The following is a 16,375-nucleotide window of genomic DNA, read 5'->3' as shown; positions in this document are numbered from 1 at the left end:
ATTAAAATAAGAAACATTTGTTGCTCTTACAGTGAAACAATCTGTATTAAGATTTCATTCAAAATGGTGTTTCCAAGTGTATCCAAGACTAGCGGCAGGTCTCAGTGAAATGCTGTTGTCCCTGAGATGTTTGAAAACCCACAAGAAAGTCCCAACAAGTTTGTCCCTGCTTTGTATTAGAAAAACAAAGCATTAGAAAAATCTATGTATAACAAGATTTTATTTTTATTGCAAAATCATAATTAAGACTAATTTGAAACTGTATCATAGATTTTGAATCAAGCTGTGAAATATTCCAGGTATTGTGATTCCCAGTTAAGCCAAAGTCAATTGGGGCGTCTCAGAGAATGCGTAAATATCACCATTGATTTGAGTAATAAACCAGTGAAACAATTCTTTTCAAAGAGTTAAGTATTTAGACTTCTGAATAATTGTTACACAACCTGGTAATAACAGTTGCCTAATAACTGGTAACTACCAGTGCTCTTTAGCGCTCTCCTAATTATTTTGTGTGGTTTCCACATACGCTCTGTGGGAATAGCTACGCTGGAAGCCAGACGGTCACGCCAACCCTGCCTTGAACCGATCGATAGGCTGAAGCCAGCTCGTTATTTGGAGCGGCGAAGCAGACGCGCGCAGCCCTGCTTGTGGAGCCGCAGCTCCTGCTGCCCGAGGCTACCGACCGCGGGTGCGCGGCCAGCCGGCAGCGGCCCGGGCCGCGTGCCCGTGCTTGGGGTCGATGCCGGCCGGCGCCGGGGGCGTAGGAACGACGTGATTTTTCAAAGGAAGAGGAGGCGAAAGGCGCGCTCGGCGCTGCTGTGGCTCCCGCCTGTCAGAGCCTCGGCCGCGGCAGCCGCCGCTTTCCCTCCACGCGGGAGCCACGGCTGAGCCGGGGCTTTGAAAATGGCGCGCAGCTCCCCAACGCCGGCAGCTCGGTGCCCGCGTTCCCTCCGGGACCCGCGGCCACCCCTCGGCGCCCAACATCCCCCGGCGGCGGGGCCGCTGAGCGGCGCCGCCCCGCCCCGCGCTGACGGCCGCCAGGGGGGCCCGGGCAGCCGCGGGCGGCCCCGCGCCCGCTCGCCTCCCCGACATGGTATCACCCGAAACCCGCATCCCGCCGCGGCGTGGTACGTCCCGGCGCGGGAGGCGCTTCCCCGGGGCCGGGCGCGCCCGCCGCCCCCCCCGGCCCCGCGCTTCCCTCACGCGGCGAGGGACAAGGGCGCGCCCGCCGCTCCCTCCCTTTGTGTGCGAGCGAGGGAGCGCGCGCGGGCGGGCCCGGCACACAGCGCGCGGAGGGCGCCGAGCAGTGTGAGAGCCCCGGGCGGGCGGCGGCGGGAGCGCCGGGGGCGGGGGGGGTGGAGTGAGGAGCGCGGGGGGGCGGCGGCGGCGGGGCGGGAGTGGGAGGGAGAGGGAGGGAAGGAAGGAGGGCGGCTGGCGGCGGCGGGTAACGATGGCGTGGTGTGCGCGGCCGCTGGGCGGCCGGGAGCGCTGAGGGGAAGGAGCCGGCGGGACCCCCGCCCCCAGGTAGGCTGGCTCGGAAAGTTTGGGGCGAGGTGCCGGGGCGGCTCCGCTGCGCGCCCCTCGGGGCCCGCAGCGCAGGGGCGCCGCCGCGGGGAAGCCCCAACTTGCGGCCGAAACTTGCGGCTCCCCCCTTCCGGGCAGCGGGGCCGCGCCCGGGCGCCTCCGTCCCGCCGAGCCGCGGCGCGGTCCGGCCCGGGCCCAGCCTCCCGCGGGCGGCAGGAAGGGCCGGGCGCTGCCCCCTCCCCCGCCGCCCGGCCCGTCCCGGGACGGCCGTTGGCGGGAGGGAGGGAGGGAGGGAGGGAGCGGCGGGGGGGGGCTGTCCGCCGCCGCCGCCGCATCCCCGCTGCAGCCGCCAGGTCGGTGCCGGGCGGGAGCAGCCGGGTCCCGGCGGACACAATGGGCTGTATCCCGCGGGGCGGCGGCGGGCGGCGTCTCCCTCCCCGAGTTTCGGATTCGTGTCACAGCCGGCTAGGCCCCGAGTGAACGCGGGCTGTGTCTCTCCGCAGATGGCTTCCCGCACGCCGCGGGCCGCGCTGGGATAACGCCCGATGCGGCCGCTGTCGCGCCGTGATTCCCCCCGCTCCCCGCGCACTGCCCTGCGCTCCGTTCCGGCGCCAGCGCGGCGGCTGGCCGAGTGAGAGCCTGCGCCTGGGATCCTCGGCGGGATCTGCTCTGCCTGCTGCTGGAGGGTGGAGGCTTTGTGCCTCGCCGTCGTCCTTCCCATTCTTCTTCAGGAGTCGAGGGGGCTTTCTCTCCGACGATGATGAAAACCGAAGGCAAAGGGGAAAGGACTTTAAGAAGTGCTTCTCCACACCGAAATGCCTACAAATCCGATTTCCATGCCATCAAATGCTCTTTTGATGGCGTAAACAATCCTGAATACGCTTCCAACAAAACGGGCTTGCATCAGAAGCTGAGCACCTCTTCCAATGGAGGGGGAAACGACCCCCACAGTCGAGGCAGAGCTGCCACTTATGGCAATAGAGTACACAAGATCAAAAATATGTTTCTGCAAATGGGAGGCTCTTCTTCCACAGCATCTTGTGAAAGCAGCCCACCTGCTGAGACCAAATTAATCAGCCGGGCCACAGCAGCAGAGTACGGACCTTCTCCAGGTAGCCCATCTTTCCTCATTGTCCAGAAAAACAATCTTCTCAATACCAGCACCAGCCCCTGCAGCAGTCCTGCAGATTCATTGTCAGTGCCTTCTGCTGCCGACAAGGTCATCCGTAGCAGTGATGAGGCAGACTTGGACAAAGTTGCCCTGGCGGAAAAGTTTTCGGAGACCAGGAAGCTATTTGAGCGAAATATAAAACAACGCAGCTCAGTGGACAGATACTCCCCCAGCAAATGTGAAAGAAGTGACGATAAGAGGAGACGCAGTTCAGCTTCTGATTGCAGCAGTGTGGTGGACCACTGCAGTTTTAATACAGAAGCGAGTCTTCCAATTGCACTGGAGAAGGTTGAAAATCAAGGTGAGGAGTTAAAGCAGCAACATCCCAACAGTGGTTCCAAATCCTCCTTCTTGAATGCAGGGCCCATTTCTAGAAGGCTGGAAAGCTTTCTGGGTGACAGTGATACTGAAGAATCCAAAGAAATGTCCAAAAATTATAGTCCTCTGAATCAGGACCCTTTGAGAGGCCACCACAGTTTGGGTTCATCTGCTGTTGCTGAAGGATGTCCAGAGAAGGCTGCATCCACCAAAGTGCCTATGATTCTCAGAGACGAGATGAGCGAGGTGCTTGGGAAAGACAGAAGCGAGCAACTGGTACTTGAGAGAAGCCTGTGGGGTATGGGCACAGCAGAGGCTCAGCAGAGATCAGACAGTGTTCTCTCCCAGGTTTCCCCCACAGAGAGGAGCTGTGCAGAGCTGGTTGCACAAGATGAAACCTCAGGGCATGAAAAAGGTTTGGAGAAAGTTCGTGTTGGTCAAAAGGATCAGCCACTCAGATGTCAAGTACAGGAAGGGAAGAGGAGCGACTACTCTTTGGAAGTGGTAGAAGAGTTTACGGAAGGCTGTGAGACCAGTTGGGAGGAAGAAGGAGATGGGATGTCTGTGAAAGATGGTCCAGTTACACGAGCTTATGATGTAGAGCAAGAAGGGGATACTGAAGAGGAGGAGCAAGTGGTGGAAAAGCGAAGTGGGAACTTCAGTGCTTTTGGAATAGAGAATGTAGCTTTTGATGATGGCAAGGATACAGAGCCAGAAAACCAAGGGCCTGAAGGCAAAGAAATTTTGGAGGGAGAGGAGGATGAGGATGATGAATATATGTATGACAGTGAATATGAGGAGTTTCCTGGACTTTCTGAAGAGGAAGATCCTGAGCCAGACCGAAAAGTTAAGTTCTCAACAGCCCCTATCAAGGTAAGTACATTTGAATTTTCTTTATTTTGTTGTTTTGCTGTGAAAAATACCCAGGAAATATATTGCTGTGGTGTTTTTTTTCAAAGCTTTAAAAACCATTAAAGTGTATGTTTATGGCTTATTTTCAAAACTGAGTAGAAATAAAATTTCTCTCTTGTTCAGAACATTTATAAATTACAAGTGATTTCTGAACCACAGCAGCTTCATAAGATAGCATAGTGAAACACGTGAGATTTTATTTTACTTACTGGACATTTTCAGGAGCAATAAGCTTTTAGTAATAGATATAAACGCATGACCTTTAATACTTGCCTTCAATTCTTTAAAATTGAGGCATTGCATGAGGAAGGATTTTTTCAGTTTTACTTTTTGTACAAAAGTTTTTAAAAAAAACCCAAACGAAACAAAACTGCCAATAACAAACCTTAAAATTCAACTCCAGATTTGTTTTCAGAATTGACTGAGAGAAAATACTAAATGACTGGTTGCTGTTGTTTGAGATTTTTTTTTAATTCTGTCTAATGAATAACCATATACATGTTGTTAGGGTTTTTTTTATCTACTGGCTTGGTGAATGAGCTGTAGGAGCGTTAACATGAGCATTTTGGAGTTATGAAGTTGCAAAAGTAGAAGTTACAGGGCAGACTGGATAATGAGGAGTACTGTCAGTTACAGCACTAACAAACTAAAAAGGTTTAGGTGTCTGAATTTCCCTTGCCAAAGATACAAAGTAAGTCATTCCACAACTCAGACTGTGTTTCCTGTAGTCTCATTGCAGACTTAAGTGATTCTAGTCGCTCTTAAAGTTTGGGAGGAGAACTGGGAGATGCAGACCAGGATGGAATGGGAAACTGTCCAGGATTTCTCAAGCATACTTCTGTTCTTTTACTATTACATGAATGAAAAACATAATCTTCAATAAAGAGTTTTTATACTTTGATCGTATAGAGTCAGGACTCACTTTTACAGATCAGAGGGATGTAAAAAAAATCTGTTGACTCCTGTGCTTCCTGCAGCAGAGAGCTGCAAATTCCCAGTTTGCTAAATGCACACCAGTGCTGTATCCCAGAAAATATTTTGGGTGTGGCAAAATACACGTTTTGTTGCATATGGGGGTTTTGTAGTCTCTCCTGACTTTATATGGCTTTCTTGTAGTTGATGCTGCTTTAGTGGTGTCCTGGAGCACTGAAAGCAAGAGTGCCAGTGTTGGAAATTGCGTAATGAGCCTTGTGAGGCTGAGAGAGGGCCCGAGGGGCATCTGTCCATTTCCCCTTTCATTTGTGCACTGGGTATCTGAGGAAAGTGCCCTGTAGTGTCTCCTGTAAATGTGTGTTTGAGTGAGTGATTGCTGGTTTCCTGCTGTAGGTAGGGTTTTACTGATCATTGCTGAAATCCTACTGAAGCAGTGGCTGTAACAGACTTTTCCTGCCTTGTCTGTTACATCTATGCCAGACTTAGTTGAAATCATGAGTAGAAATCTGTGCCACCTGCGATGGAAGCTCTTGCTAGACGAAACTCACGTTTTGGTAACTAGCACTGTTTAGTTACAGCTGCTTCTCTGAAAGCCATGGAAACCAACCTGTACCAGATTATCAATTACACAATCAAGAGATGGACCATTAGTAGCAACTGTTAGCGGTTTTCCATTAGAAATAACATAGCTCTTGCCATAATGCTTCACTTGGATTGGCAGAATAAACTGTACTTCACAGTAGTGTGGTCAGTGAACTTTCTTTTTAAGCCCCTAAAATTAAAGCTTGTGATACTTCCCTTTCTTTATCCCTTTTCAGTGAAACTTAGGACTTATCTTTCCTATAATGGGTATAGGATCTCTTTCTGTATGTCATTTTCAATAGCTTTTCCCCCTCTGTTCCTCGTGCATAAGCAATGATTTCTTTCTGCTTGTTTGCCTTTTTTTTTCGTATTTTCTGTGGTACTTAGTGGGAATTAGTCCTGGTAGATGGGTTTCCGCTTTTGTGCTCTGTACAATAAAGAATTCAAACATTTTTTGCACTTCCCCAATATCTTTTTTTAGTAATGTACCTTTAATATCTCATTAACTTTTTAGAAAGTCTCACTTTCACCTCACAGGAGGAAATACCCCTTTTGATTTCATGTGCAGATTTTAGTACATCTTAAATTGGAAAAGAAAAATCCTTAGTGGTAGCAAAAGAATATTCTTGGTCCTTACCGCATTTTAGAGCGGTGCCATAGTAGTGAGAAATGTATCCTAGTAGCTTGTTTTTTCAGCTTTATTTAGACTAGTAAGTTGGGCTGAAATGTGAGTGCCATTCCAGGCATCCACAGCCACTAGAGGAGATCTGTGTTTCTCCTCCTCTTAGATGTTCCAGAGAGAGGCCAGGCTGACCTTGGCATTCTTGCTGTTTTCCTGCTGCACCTCTCTAGGGATTATGAAGAAACCATCTCTGTCTTTTGCAGCTGCTGTTTAGCGGGTGTCTGGTAAGACTGGAAGAACTCAAAACATTCAGAAGGTGTTCTCAGGGTTCTGCAGTGATGGAACTCTGACCATTGTACTTGATATACCCAAAAGAGAAGTTGGATATATGAGTAGGTGATGGATATAACGTACACACGGGCACCCTAAAAAGTGTATTTGCGCTGTAGCTGCAAGGAGAACTTCAAAGTTTCTAGTCAGCTGTAAAATTGCCAAGGCTTTTGAGTAAAAGGAGACTGTGGAGCTTCCAGGGATGTATAAGGTAGCTGACACTGTTAGTACCCCATCTGACCCGTGCTAGAGATCCGTAATTAATCGCTGACATCTGTAGCAGGGTTTAGGAACATAATTTCATCTGATAATCTCAAGAAAGATGGAACATAATTATGCAGATACTCCATTATTTTTTGTTGCCCTGTGCCTGTGAAAATAAGCTTTGATGAGACTTTTTAAAATAAATATTTCAATTCTGTAGAATCTGGTGATAAATGATGTGTGGGAAGATTTCTTACTTGCTGTGGGTGGCCTGACTCTGTAAGTCCTGCTGCTGCTAGATCTCTGCAGACCTTAAGGAACATTGTGTTTCAGTTGCTTGTTTTCCCTACAGTAGTGAAGAGTGGTACTGTAGAGTTATTAGCAGAACTTCATAGACTGGGTTTGTGTTATGTTACATGAGCTATTTTTAGTCTCTTGTTGCCATATATGAAGCCAGTAAGGAATGTAAAGCACACTCAGCTGTCCAAGGTATTTGCAAGGGAACTGAATTGGTCTGTCTTGAAGTTTTCTCAATAAACTGTGTAAACAATCAATATTACAGACAGTACAGATAACATCAGGTAACTGTGCTGTCATCCCTTTATATTTCACTTTGCTTTTGTAACCTAAAGACTGAACTCGCTTTCAATTATGTGATTACCTTGAAAGGCTTTAATTAACATAAATGTAATGACTGAGTGCTGTTTGACATCTGTGATTTTGAAACTTTCCATTGGGAAAACAAATGCCTGTTTCCAAATTGACTTCTTGAGATGCTTTTACCTCAGACTGTGTCAAACTTTGTCTTCAAAACTTTTAATAGCATTGTGACTAACTTCTGCAGTGATTTATGATCCTTAGAAATTCTGCAGCTCAGGTAAACTGAAAAGATAGTGCAGCTATTTGCTCCTCTAAGTCTGTTTAATTAGTAGTTACCAAGTTTATGTTGCGTGGGAGTGTCTGTTCCCAGCTTTTTGTGAATAATACTTCTTTTAAGATGATTAAGTCAAGAGCACAGGTAAAAAAAAAAACAAAAAACAACAACAACAAACCCAAACCTGCATAAAGGCTTTATTTTTATATTTGTCACAGTCAAGCAGAAGTTTTAACTTATTCTTAAATAAGGAAACTGAAAGCAGTTTCACGGCTTGTGTGTTGTCCTAACCAGCCAAGTATCAGCTGCTTCTGTCTTGCACAGCAGAATAGAGCTCTTTTATGTATAGCTGGGGCACTGTTCAGGCTGGCATACTCTTCAATCTTTTTAGTACAGAACTGCTTACTGTGGAAGTTAATGAAGCAGTAAATGAAGATATACTTGAATTGATCTCCTGTATAACAGCATATCTGTAAATGCTGACCACTTCTAGGAGATGCACAATTTTTCTAGGTCAATGTGTAGTCTCCTGAACACTGTTTTAACAAAATGTTGCAGAGTAGTGCTTCAGCTTCATACATCTTCTCATTTTTGAACTGTAACTTGTAGACTTAGAATGTCAGACATGGAAAGAGATAGAAGATACACTAACTGATGGAAGATACCCAAACCCTGGAGTTTCTTCAGTAATTAAGGGAATTGATGACTGCATAAACGGACAATTGTTTTTCAGCCATTGGTCAAGCACTTCAGTAAAATACTGTTGTAGCATTAAGAAAGAAGTACGTGACACGGATGCAGGTTGATCTAGGAAAACAAGAGATTTATGTGAGAGTCGATTTTAAGCAGAATTGACTTGTATGTGAGAAGTCATCTGCCTTTGTTTTTCTTGACCCAAATAATGTAAGTGTATTTCCATCCTGCTTTGTTTGGTATCTTTTGCGATGGCAATTTATTTGTTTATAATGCATAGATTTTAATTGTTTTGAAGCTCTGTTTATCACTTGCATCAACATTAAAACATTCTTATCTAAAATTTTCCACGGTACTTTTACTGAGTTTTCACAAAAAGTAACCCTGTTGTGTTCTGTCCGCATCTGAGAGTATGGCATTTCCAGCTGGTTAATTTCACAGTATGAGATGTTACATTAACTGAAGGAAGAAGGTACATATTTTCACACATGCTTTGTTATTTGTGGTTGGTTGGGGTTTTTTTGAGGAAATACAATCTTTAAACTCTTACTAAAATTTCTTTCAGTATTCAGAATATGAATATTTTCAGTAATTGATATTATTCAGCCAATTCTCAAAACAATATTCAGACATACCTTTCTGGGTTTTGTTATATTTTGATTCCATGACCTTTGTTCAGTCCAGAAAGAAGCACTTTCAGCTCTAGATTTTTTGGCTTTTTTTTATCGCACGTCTTCTGTTGTGATTCTTAGGAAATATTTGGTATGTGAGTTTTACAATGGTAGATTGATTTGGTGTTTCAAGAGTCTTTGGATGAGAGTCCAGTGCCAGGATATGGGGCTTTAGAGCAGAAAGCTAAACCAGATCAGAAAAAGCAAATAATTTCTTTTTATATCCTGGCTCACTGCTGGAGCAGCTTGACTCTTTACATTAAGATATTAACATATTTCTTACGGAATTATTCCCTGGATGCAGTTATGTAACACAGTGGTTGCCCTGTTTGATGTACTTGATGATGCTGTCAAACTATAGATAAATAAGAGAACACGGAGGTTATGGATGTCAGGTGAGGTGACAGTGAGGATGACAGGCTATCACCTATCCATCCTCACTCCTTTTTCAGCCCCTCCAATTTCTAACTTCCTATCAGTTTCACCCAGATTTGACAGGAAGGGAGATAGATACTTTTCTAAAGGTATTTTCAGAATACTATTGGGTTTGGAAAAAAAATAACACTTCTATCAGAGTTGCAGATTCATGCCCTTGTTAGTGGTAGGGCTGCAGCTTTAACTTAAGTTACTTCTTCTTTTTGACTTAATGTTAGCTGGTCACTATGCATGTCCAAACTGTGCTGTATTGCTCTGAGAATAGCTATGGGGAACAGGAGGGAGGAAAGGGGCTGAATAGGAGGCACTTGAGGGTTTCGTGGGAGATGTAGTCAGAACGAACACTGAGGAAGTGGCGATGGTCAGCAAAGATAAGCAAGTTTGTAGGAGACAGTTCATTAACTCAACAGTTAAACTGCTGAAATATTCAGCATCTTTGTGATGATGATTCCTGTTATGAGCACTTGGGAATACTTAACCTAGGTTGATAAAGAATGAACAGGCAGTAGCTGAAACTTGTTTGTAGTTTACTTTTTGAGAGATGGAATAAATAAATTATCCCTTTTCATATAATTCTAACATAGAAGGTGAACATTCAGAAGGACATCAGTAAAAAGGAGTGTGCATCTGTTCTACTTAGTTTGCAATCTTGAGATCATGAAGGTGCAGTGTAGCAGAGGTTTTTTACAGGGTTCTTAGATCTTTATTGAGTAGTAAAGTATTATTCCAAAAGGCAACATGCAAATCCTTTAGGTTTATTTCTCAATCCCTTTTGCTCCATCACCCTCTGATGTGTCTTGATATAGTGAGATGATCCTCCTTTTCAGACCTGGGGTATTGATCATTGCTAGTGGCAGTATTACTGCAGGTTAGTTAATTGAGTTAGTCTGGTATGGCAAGGTTATTTTCTTGTTTCTTCTTACGGCCTTTAGAAAACAGCCAGGTGGGCTATTTTTGTGTTCATTGTTACTCTTTTGAAGTTACTCATACCAGTTTGCTTGCTATTTAGAAATGGTCAGGTCAAGATTTTTGTTTTGGTGAATACTAAAGAATGATGCCTATCTAATTCTTCTGGATTGCCAGGCTTAAATTGGTGGTACCAAGACACTGTGAAGCTTATGTATGTTCATAATTGAATTTCTTTATATACAGTGTCTTTCAGGAGCCAAGATTTTTTGCAGGTCCCCCTCTTAAGTGGTTTTGTGAGTAGTTTTTGCCTCTTCTATTTGGGATCCCTTTGTCAGTCAGAGAGCAGTGCCACTTCAGCTGAGAATGGTGGTGGAGTACAACCAGGTCACAGTGGAGCTCCAGTTCCATGGAGTGGATCAGCTGTCAACTTCTGCTCTGAAAGTTTGATATTTAATAAGATCAGTGTACCGAATCTGAATAGGTGCTTTTCTCTGTCTTCAGTATTTCTTTCACTGGGATTTAAAAGTAAAATACCTGATAGTGAAAGTGTGTTTCGTCTTCTGGAGCAGGTAGCTTAACCTGACTGAATCAGGTACCATGTTGTCTTGGCTTTCTAGCTAGCTCCAGTGCCTTTGCTACTGCAGTGAAATACAGAACCAGAGGAAAAAAATCATTGGTTTTATTGAGAATGAAGTAGAGAGTAGTGAGACTGGTAAAAGACCTGGTTGATGTGTGATGGAATTACCTGTATGAAGTTTCCTGTACTGTAGATACGAAGCAAGGTTGCACTGCCTTTGTGAACTGACTTGGTTGGGCGTTTTGATAAGCCGTGCAAAGCTGCAGGATGAAGTCCGTAAGTGTGCACACCCTGCCTGTCCACCTGTTTGCTAACCAAAACGGCTCTATTGAGTGTAATGGCTTGTAATATTAACTTGTTTAACAGTTACTAACATTCTATTATGGAATGTTAGTTATAAAGGATACTTTTCGAAGAAGACTGAAAGCATGTTTAAAAAAAAAACAACACCAAAACAACAACAAACCCCCCCTAAAACAACAACAACCAATGACGACGACAACAAAAAACCACACCAAAAAGCAAGGTATTTCTGTTCGCTGATTAGAGGATTTTATAACATGAATTGACTTAAATCAGGTATAGTCACTTTTCACTTAAAAATATAACAAGTAGTGGTAATAAAATAGTAACCATGTAGATCTCGGAAACAGAGGGAAGAGTGAGTAATGGTAACAAGATACCTACTTTAACTGGAGAGTACTATGAAGTGTACATTATACTTCAGTCCTACTGTGTGAAATGGTTATTCATGTTTGCCTAGGCATTTCACAATTTGCCAGGCATCACAAAGGCGATCAATTTGAAAAGCAGAAACTTTTCACTACTAGATAATTTCCCCTGAGCTGTAACCTGTGTTCTGAATATTTGCCGTGTTCAAAGTAAGAATTGTTTCAGAAGAAAGGTGAACCAGCTGGTATAGTCCTTGCTGGGTGTCAGTAACACTGCAGTCCCTCTCTCAAGCTGCAAAGTGTTACTTCAGCTGCCTGTGCGAAGGGTTGTGAGGCTTTCCAGCCAAAACTGTGGTATTACATGAGAATTTTAAAGGGATGTTGATATTGCTTCCGTTCCAATTAGTTGGGAGCCTTTCTGGGCAGTTATTGATTCCTTAATCTTACTGTTTAATGACTTCTGTAATGTTCTGCTCTCGATCAGAGACAAACAAATCTGTCTACTAGAAATGAGTATGGGAGTGGAGGTCTTTGTGTCTTATGACTGTAGCAGTTTTATGTAAACACGTGGTAAATTAGTTGTTACCCTCTAACAAAATTAACATTCTGCTAAAACTAACATAGTTCTTAAGTAGACCTTTTTATGTACTGCTAAGAGTTTGGATTAAGCAAGGTCATTGGTTTTCTGTGATAATGCTGTTTTCTGTGATAGCACTAAGATGATATAATGGAGATATTTAATTCTGTATGGTAACAGGAATTAAGCGGTGGGATGTTTTAGACTTTGTTGTTTTTTTTTAGAGTGCTGATTCTGATAATGTTGATATTAGCATCTTCACAGAAGGAGGCAAACTGACTTTTGCATTCAAAAAGTGATTAATTTTCATGGTGCAGAGAGTGCTGGTTTTTTCTGTCTCCAAATAAATACATTTGCTGTCCAAGGACTGAGAATATATTTGAAAATTACCAGTTATGTATCTTAACAGTTTAATGAAAATAATCCTTAAAAATTCAGCACTCTGTTAGAACTTTTTTGGATTCAAGTTATTTTTATTCATTCTGAAGAAAAAAGATCTTGAGCATAAAAATAAATTAGTTTTTCATAGCTTGACAGGGTCCAGAAGTTATTAATGCTAGGTTAACCACCTAGATACATAGCAAGCTATGGTAGAAAGCTTGTAAAACTCACATGGTTTCCACAGCAGAATTCATCTTGTTTCTCCTATGTTGAGACAATTAATTTGTGTTTGCTAAAGCATATCTTTCAAAAATACCACTTGCACACTAATAATTTTATGACCTCTGGCTAGCAGTGGCCTCGAAATAGTAAGATTAGAATTTCTTTTGTCCCTAGTGTGATTCAATGACTAAACCCCAGCAGACACAGCACAGGGATGAACTGTTTAGCTTTCTCATCAATCTTCTAAACTGTGTAACTTGTAACTTACATTATTTATTATCCACACTTTAACTGTGTTTAATGTTACTTTTGCTACTTGGCAAGAACAACTTGCTGAGCAGTTCTGTGTTTTCTGTATTAGTAGCAACAATTTTACTGTTTCAGTCTCATAAAAAATGAATAGCATGTTAGGATTCCTGTACACATTGTGTACATGTACACAATGAAAATTTCTGTCTTTTGCCCTTGACTCTTTGGCTGTATTTTTTTTAGTGTGCTCTTGCTTTTCTTTTTGTTATAGCAGTGTTTGGCTTCTGGTTATATATCAGTTTTGCTTTTCCTCTTTTCTTTGTAAATATGTGTTTTTCCTCAAAATTGGGTTTTTTTTTGGGGGGGGGGGGGAGGAGGAGTGGTCTTACTATTTCAAAGTGGATCTGTCTTGTTTTAATTGTGAGGTTATGGTTTTTAGAATATTACCTGAATGTTCTCACACACTTGCCATCTGTCGCTTTAAGAGAAGAGTATGTATTTATTCCCTTAGTGGATTAGTCAGAATTGATTTCAGGTAGGTTTTTCTTAAAAAGTTAGTGTGCACAAATATTAGCAGTCTTCATTTGCATAGATATGTTTATGCTGTTGTTTTATGAATAACAATTGTAAACATCACTGGAATCTAAGCCACCACTAGTTTTAAATTCTGTGATCCACTCCCAGCAGATGATCAATTCCTGTGATCAGTTTTGTGTCAAAATGGGCAAATTCCACGAGACTCTCAAGTACAATGCTATTACTTCCAAGCTGGAAAACTATTGAATAATTTTTAGACATTCCAGAAGTATTATATTGCTGGCAGCCTAAGATTTGAAGTGTATGTAACGATGGTATGATGGTGCAACTTTGCTTCCCCAAAATTTCCAGCACTTTATAAACGGTTGTATAAGGAACTGGTCATCCCTTTGCTGATGTAATTCTTCAGTAGATCGTGACTATTTGCATAATCTTCTGCTTGGTGAGTTAGACCACTGAGTTAAGAATCAGGAAAATACAGTTGTTGGTGTCTCCAAAATGAACTGCTACCATCTTCCACATTTTGTTCATTCAGCTGTTAGATAGTTAGTGATCTTTAACATTTTAGTTGTATTATTAACACTAGATCATATGCACACTTATAAGCAAACTTCTTTTTTTTCATGCCAGTATTTTATTTGTTCTCCAGAACTCAAATAGTCTCATTAACAAGTTATCATTTGTCTGTTTGTGAACTTCCTTTTTATTATTACTATTAAATTATACTTATTATAACTTGACTATATTTTTAGAGAGATTGTTTTTTTTGTTGGGATGGAAAGGAACCGAACTAGACTGGTCTTGTTCCAAAGGGAGAATAGTGCTTCATTAAATGCTTCGGCTTCATATCCTATTTACTGTTTTGGCAGGGTGGGGACGGAGATTAATTTGAAGAACTTGGCCACCTTTTTTCTGATATTGATAAAGTAAGGGTACTTGAGACCATTTGGTTAGCTTTTTTTGTCTATTTTGCATATTTTTCTGTAAAGTTTATGGAAGGCAGATACTGTAAGTGCAGCCCTTGTTGTCTTTGTGTCCATTTGTTGCCTACTGGTATCTGCATGATAGTTCAAAGGAGTTTATTTACCTTTATGCAAGACATAGGAAGAGAAATTTTTCAGAAAGGTTCTTTTATTGGGGGAAACATAAGACTTCTGAGAGTGGGTTTCTTCCTTCCCTTTCAGCCCAGTGGATCTAATCTTCTTTACTTACTAGACTGCTGTATGGCCATGCCATGTTTCTGGAGTAGTTGTTTTGCAAGATTTGGCATAGAGTTTGTGAAACTGTTCTTCAGCTATAGCCTGGAGGTGAAGCAGTAAGCTCCCCTTGGGAAATACTGAGTTATATTAATTGCTTTTTGGTAATCTGTGTTAATAACCATTTTCCTGTGTCTGAGGCTACTGCCATGCAGAGCTAACACCATATACTAGTGGATGTAAATTCACTGGGAAATTTTTTATTATGTCTGGTTACAGTTCTGTCTTACTTAAATGATTGCAGTTACCTGTCTAGGATGTCTTAGTGGGAAAATGCAAAAGTTGCAAAAATTTAGTAGGCCAGTGTAAGTTAACTTTGTGTTCTTGATAAGGGAGACGGCTGCTGCAGCTGCAGTCCATAACTGTTTTCTGTCTTACAGCGATGTTGAGTAAAACACTCAGTGCCTGCAAAAACTAAAGCAGATAAACCTTGTTTTTCAGATAAATGGGGATGTGTGTGTATATTATTCTTTCTTTTTTTTTCTAACTTATGAATTTAAATGCCATTAATGAACATGATGATAAGTGAAATTACTGTTACATGTAGCACATTCTTTCTTTCTGGATTTCTGTCTTAATTCATGTTGTTTGTTTATCTTTTATTTTTAACAATTCAGAAAATCAGCTGGAGTGATTACTAAAAATAGTAATGTATGTAACAAGGCATTTCCTTTTCCTGGGAAACTGTCTGATTCCCTTGCAAAATCAGAAAACTACATCTGTTTGAAGCACTGGGATTGGCAGATGGTGTGGGGGGAGGGAAGAAGAGAGGAGGAAGGATTTGGGGGAATGTAGTCCTTAAAAAAAAAAAAAAAAAAAAAAGTCACTATATCAAAGAGATGATGAGTGATTTCCTTGACTGATTTTTTAACTATTTGGTGCATTTACAACACAAAAAATCTTGAAGGAATTGTTTTGAAGCTTTTACAACAGTACTTCTGTGCAAGTTGGAAACTGTCTTACAGCAGCAGTATTTATTAAATTGATGGTTGTTCATCAACAGGATCTCTAAAAATACCACTTCAATTTCCGTACTGATTTTTCTTTCAATTCTATCATGTTTGGAAGGGGGTGGGAAAGCACTAAAAAAAGTCTTCTGTTACCTTTCTTAGGTCTTCAGTACTTACTCAAATGAAGACTATGATAGACGTAATGAAGAAGTTGACCCCGTGGCAGCCTCAGCTGAGTATGAACTTGAGAAAAGGGTGGAAAAAATGGAAGTGTTTCCTGTGGAAATTGAAAAAGGTGCAAATCAAACCTTGAACATTTGCAAGAGATACTATGCAGAGAAAAGATAAAACCATTTTAAACTGTAATTTCCCTGAACTTAGGTCTTAAATTTTTGAATGTGTGTTCAGGCTTCCATTTGTGGCTAGTTCTGTTGAATTCAGTGAACGTTAACTGGATAGGACTCTACCAAGTGCAAATTGTCATACTTAATTGAAGTTAGGAAGACTGCAATACTGAGTGACAGTCTGCACGAAAATACATGCAATGCATGCATCATACTGACTCCTCCAGATAGCATGAAGCTTTGAATCTAATGGGCAGTCATAACTACAGAACAAAAAGGCTTTAAGTAGTATCTAGAGAACATGTTGTCATCTTTTTTTTTTAAAGTGAATTTTCCCATCTTTTGTGTGGAAGGACTTGGAATGCTTTGAAACTGCCTCACTAAAGTGTTCCGTCTTGTGTTATACAGCTAATGTTAGATTTTTGAATCCCTT

At 42.2% G+C, this 16,375-nt stretch overlaps 1 protein-coding gene across 8 annotated transcripts in view; it reads left to right on the top strand.

Moving 5' to 3' along the window:
• Positions 1–1,041: 1,041 nt before the first annotated feature.
• LOC121092779 (neurabin-1-like) overlaps positions 1,042–16,375 on the top strand; it is a 43,430-nt gene continuing 28,096 nt past the window's right edge. For 4 of the 8 annotated variants that reach the window (XM_040604319.1, XM_040604317.1, XM_040604318.1 and 1 more), the window contains exons 1-2: positions 1,838–3,886; positions 15,761–15,893. In XM_040604319.1, the coding sequence (XP_040460253.1) occupies positions 2,282–3,886; positions 15,761–15,893 (1,738 nt within the window). In that variant the 5' untranslated portion in view covers positions 1,838–2,281. Of the gene's footprint in view, positions 1,128–1,205; positions 1,309–1,419; positions 1,525–1,836; positions 3,887–15,760; positions 15,894–16,375 lie in introns of those variants that run through there. The other 4 variants (XM_040604315.1, XM_040604314.1, XM_040604313.1 and 1 more) reach the window with 4 other exon arrangements.

The sequence above is a fragment of the Falco naumanni genome, chromosome 8 (genome assembly GCF_017639655.2).
Source record: "Falco naumanni isolate bFalNau1 chromosome 8, bFalNau1.pat, whole genome shotgun sequence".
In the NCBI taxonomy this organism is placed as follows: Eukaryota; Metazoa; Chordata; class Aves; order Falconiformes; family Falconidae; genus Falco; species Falco naumanni.
This window is presented reverse-complemented; position numbering and strand designations above follow the sequence as displayed.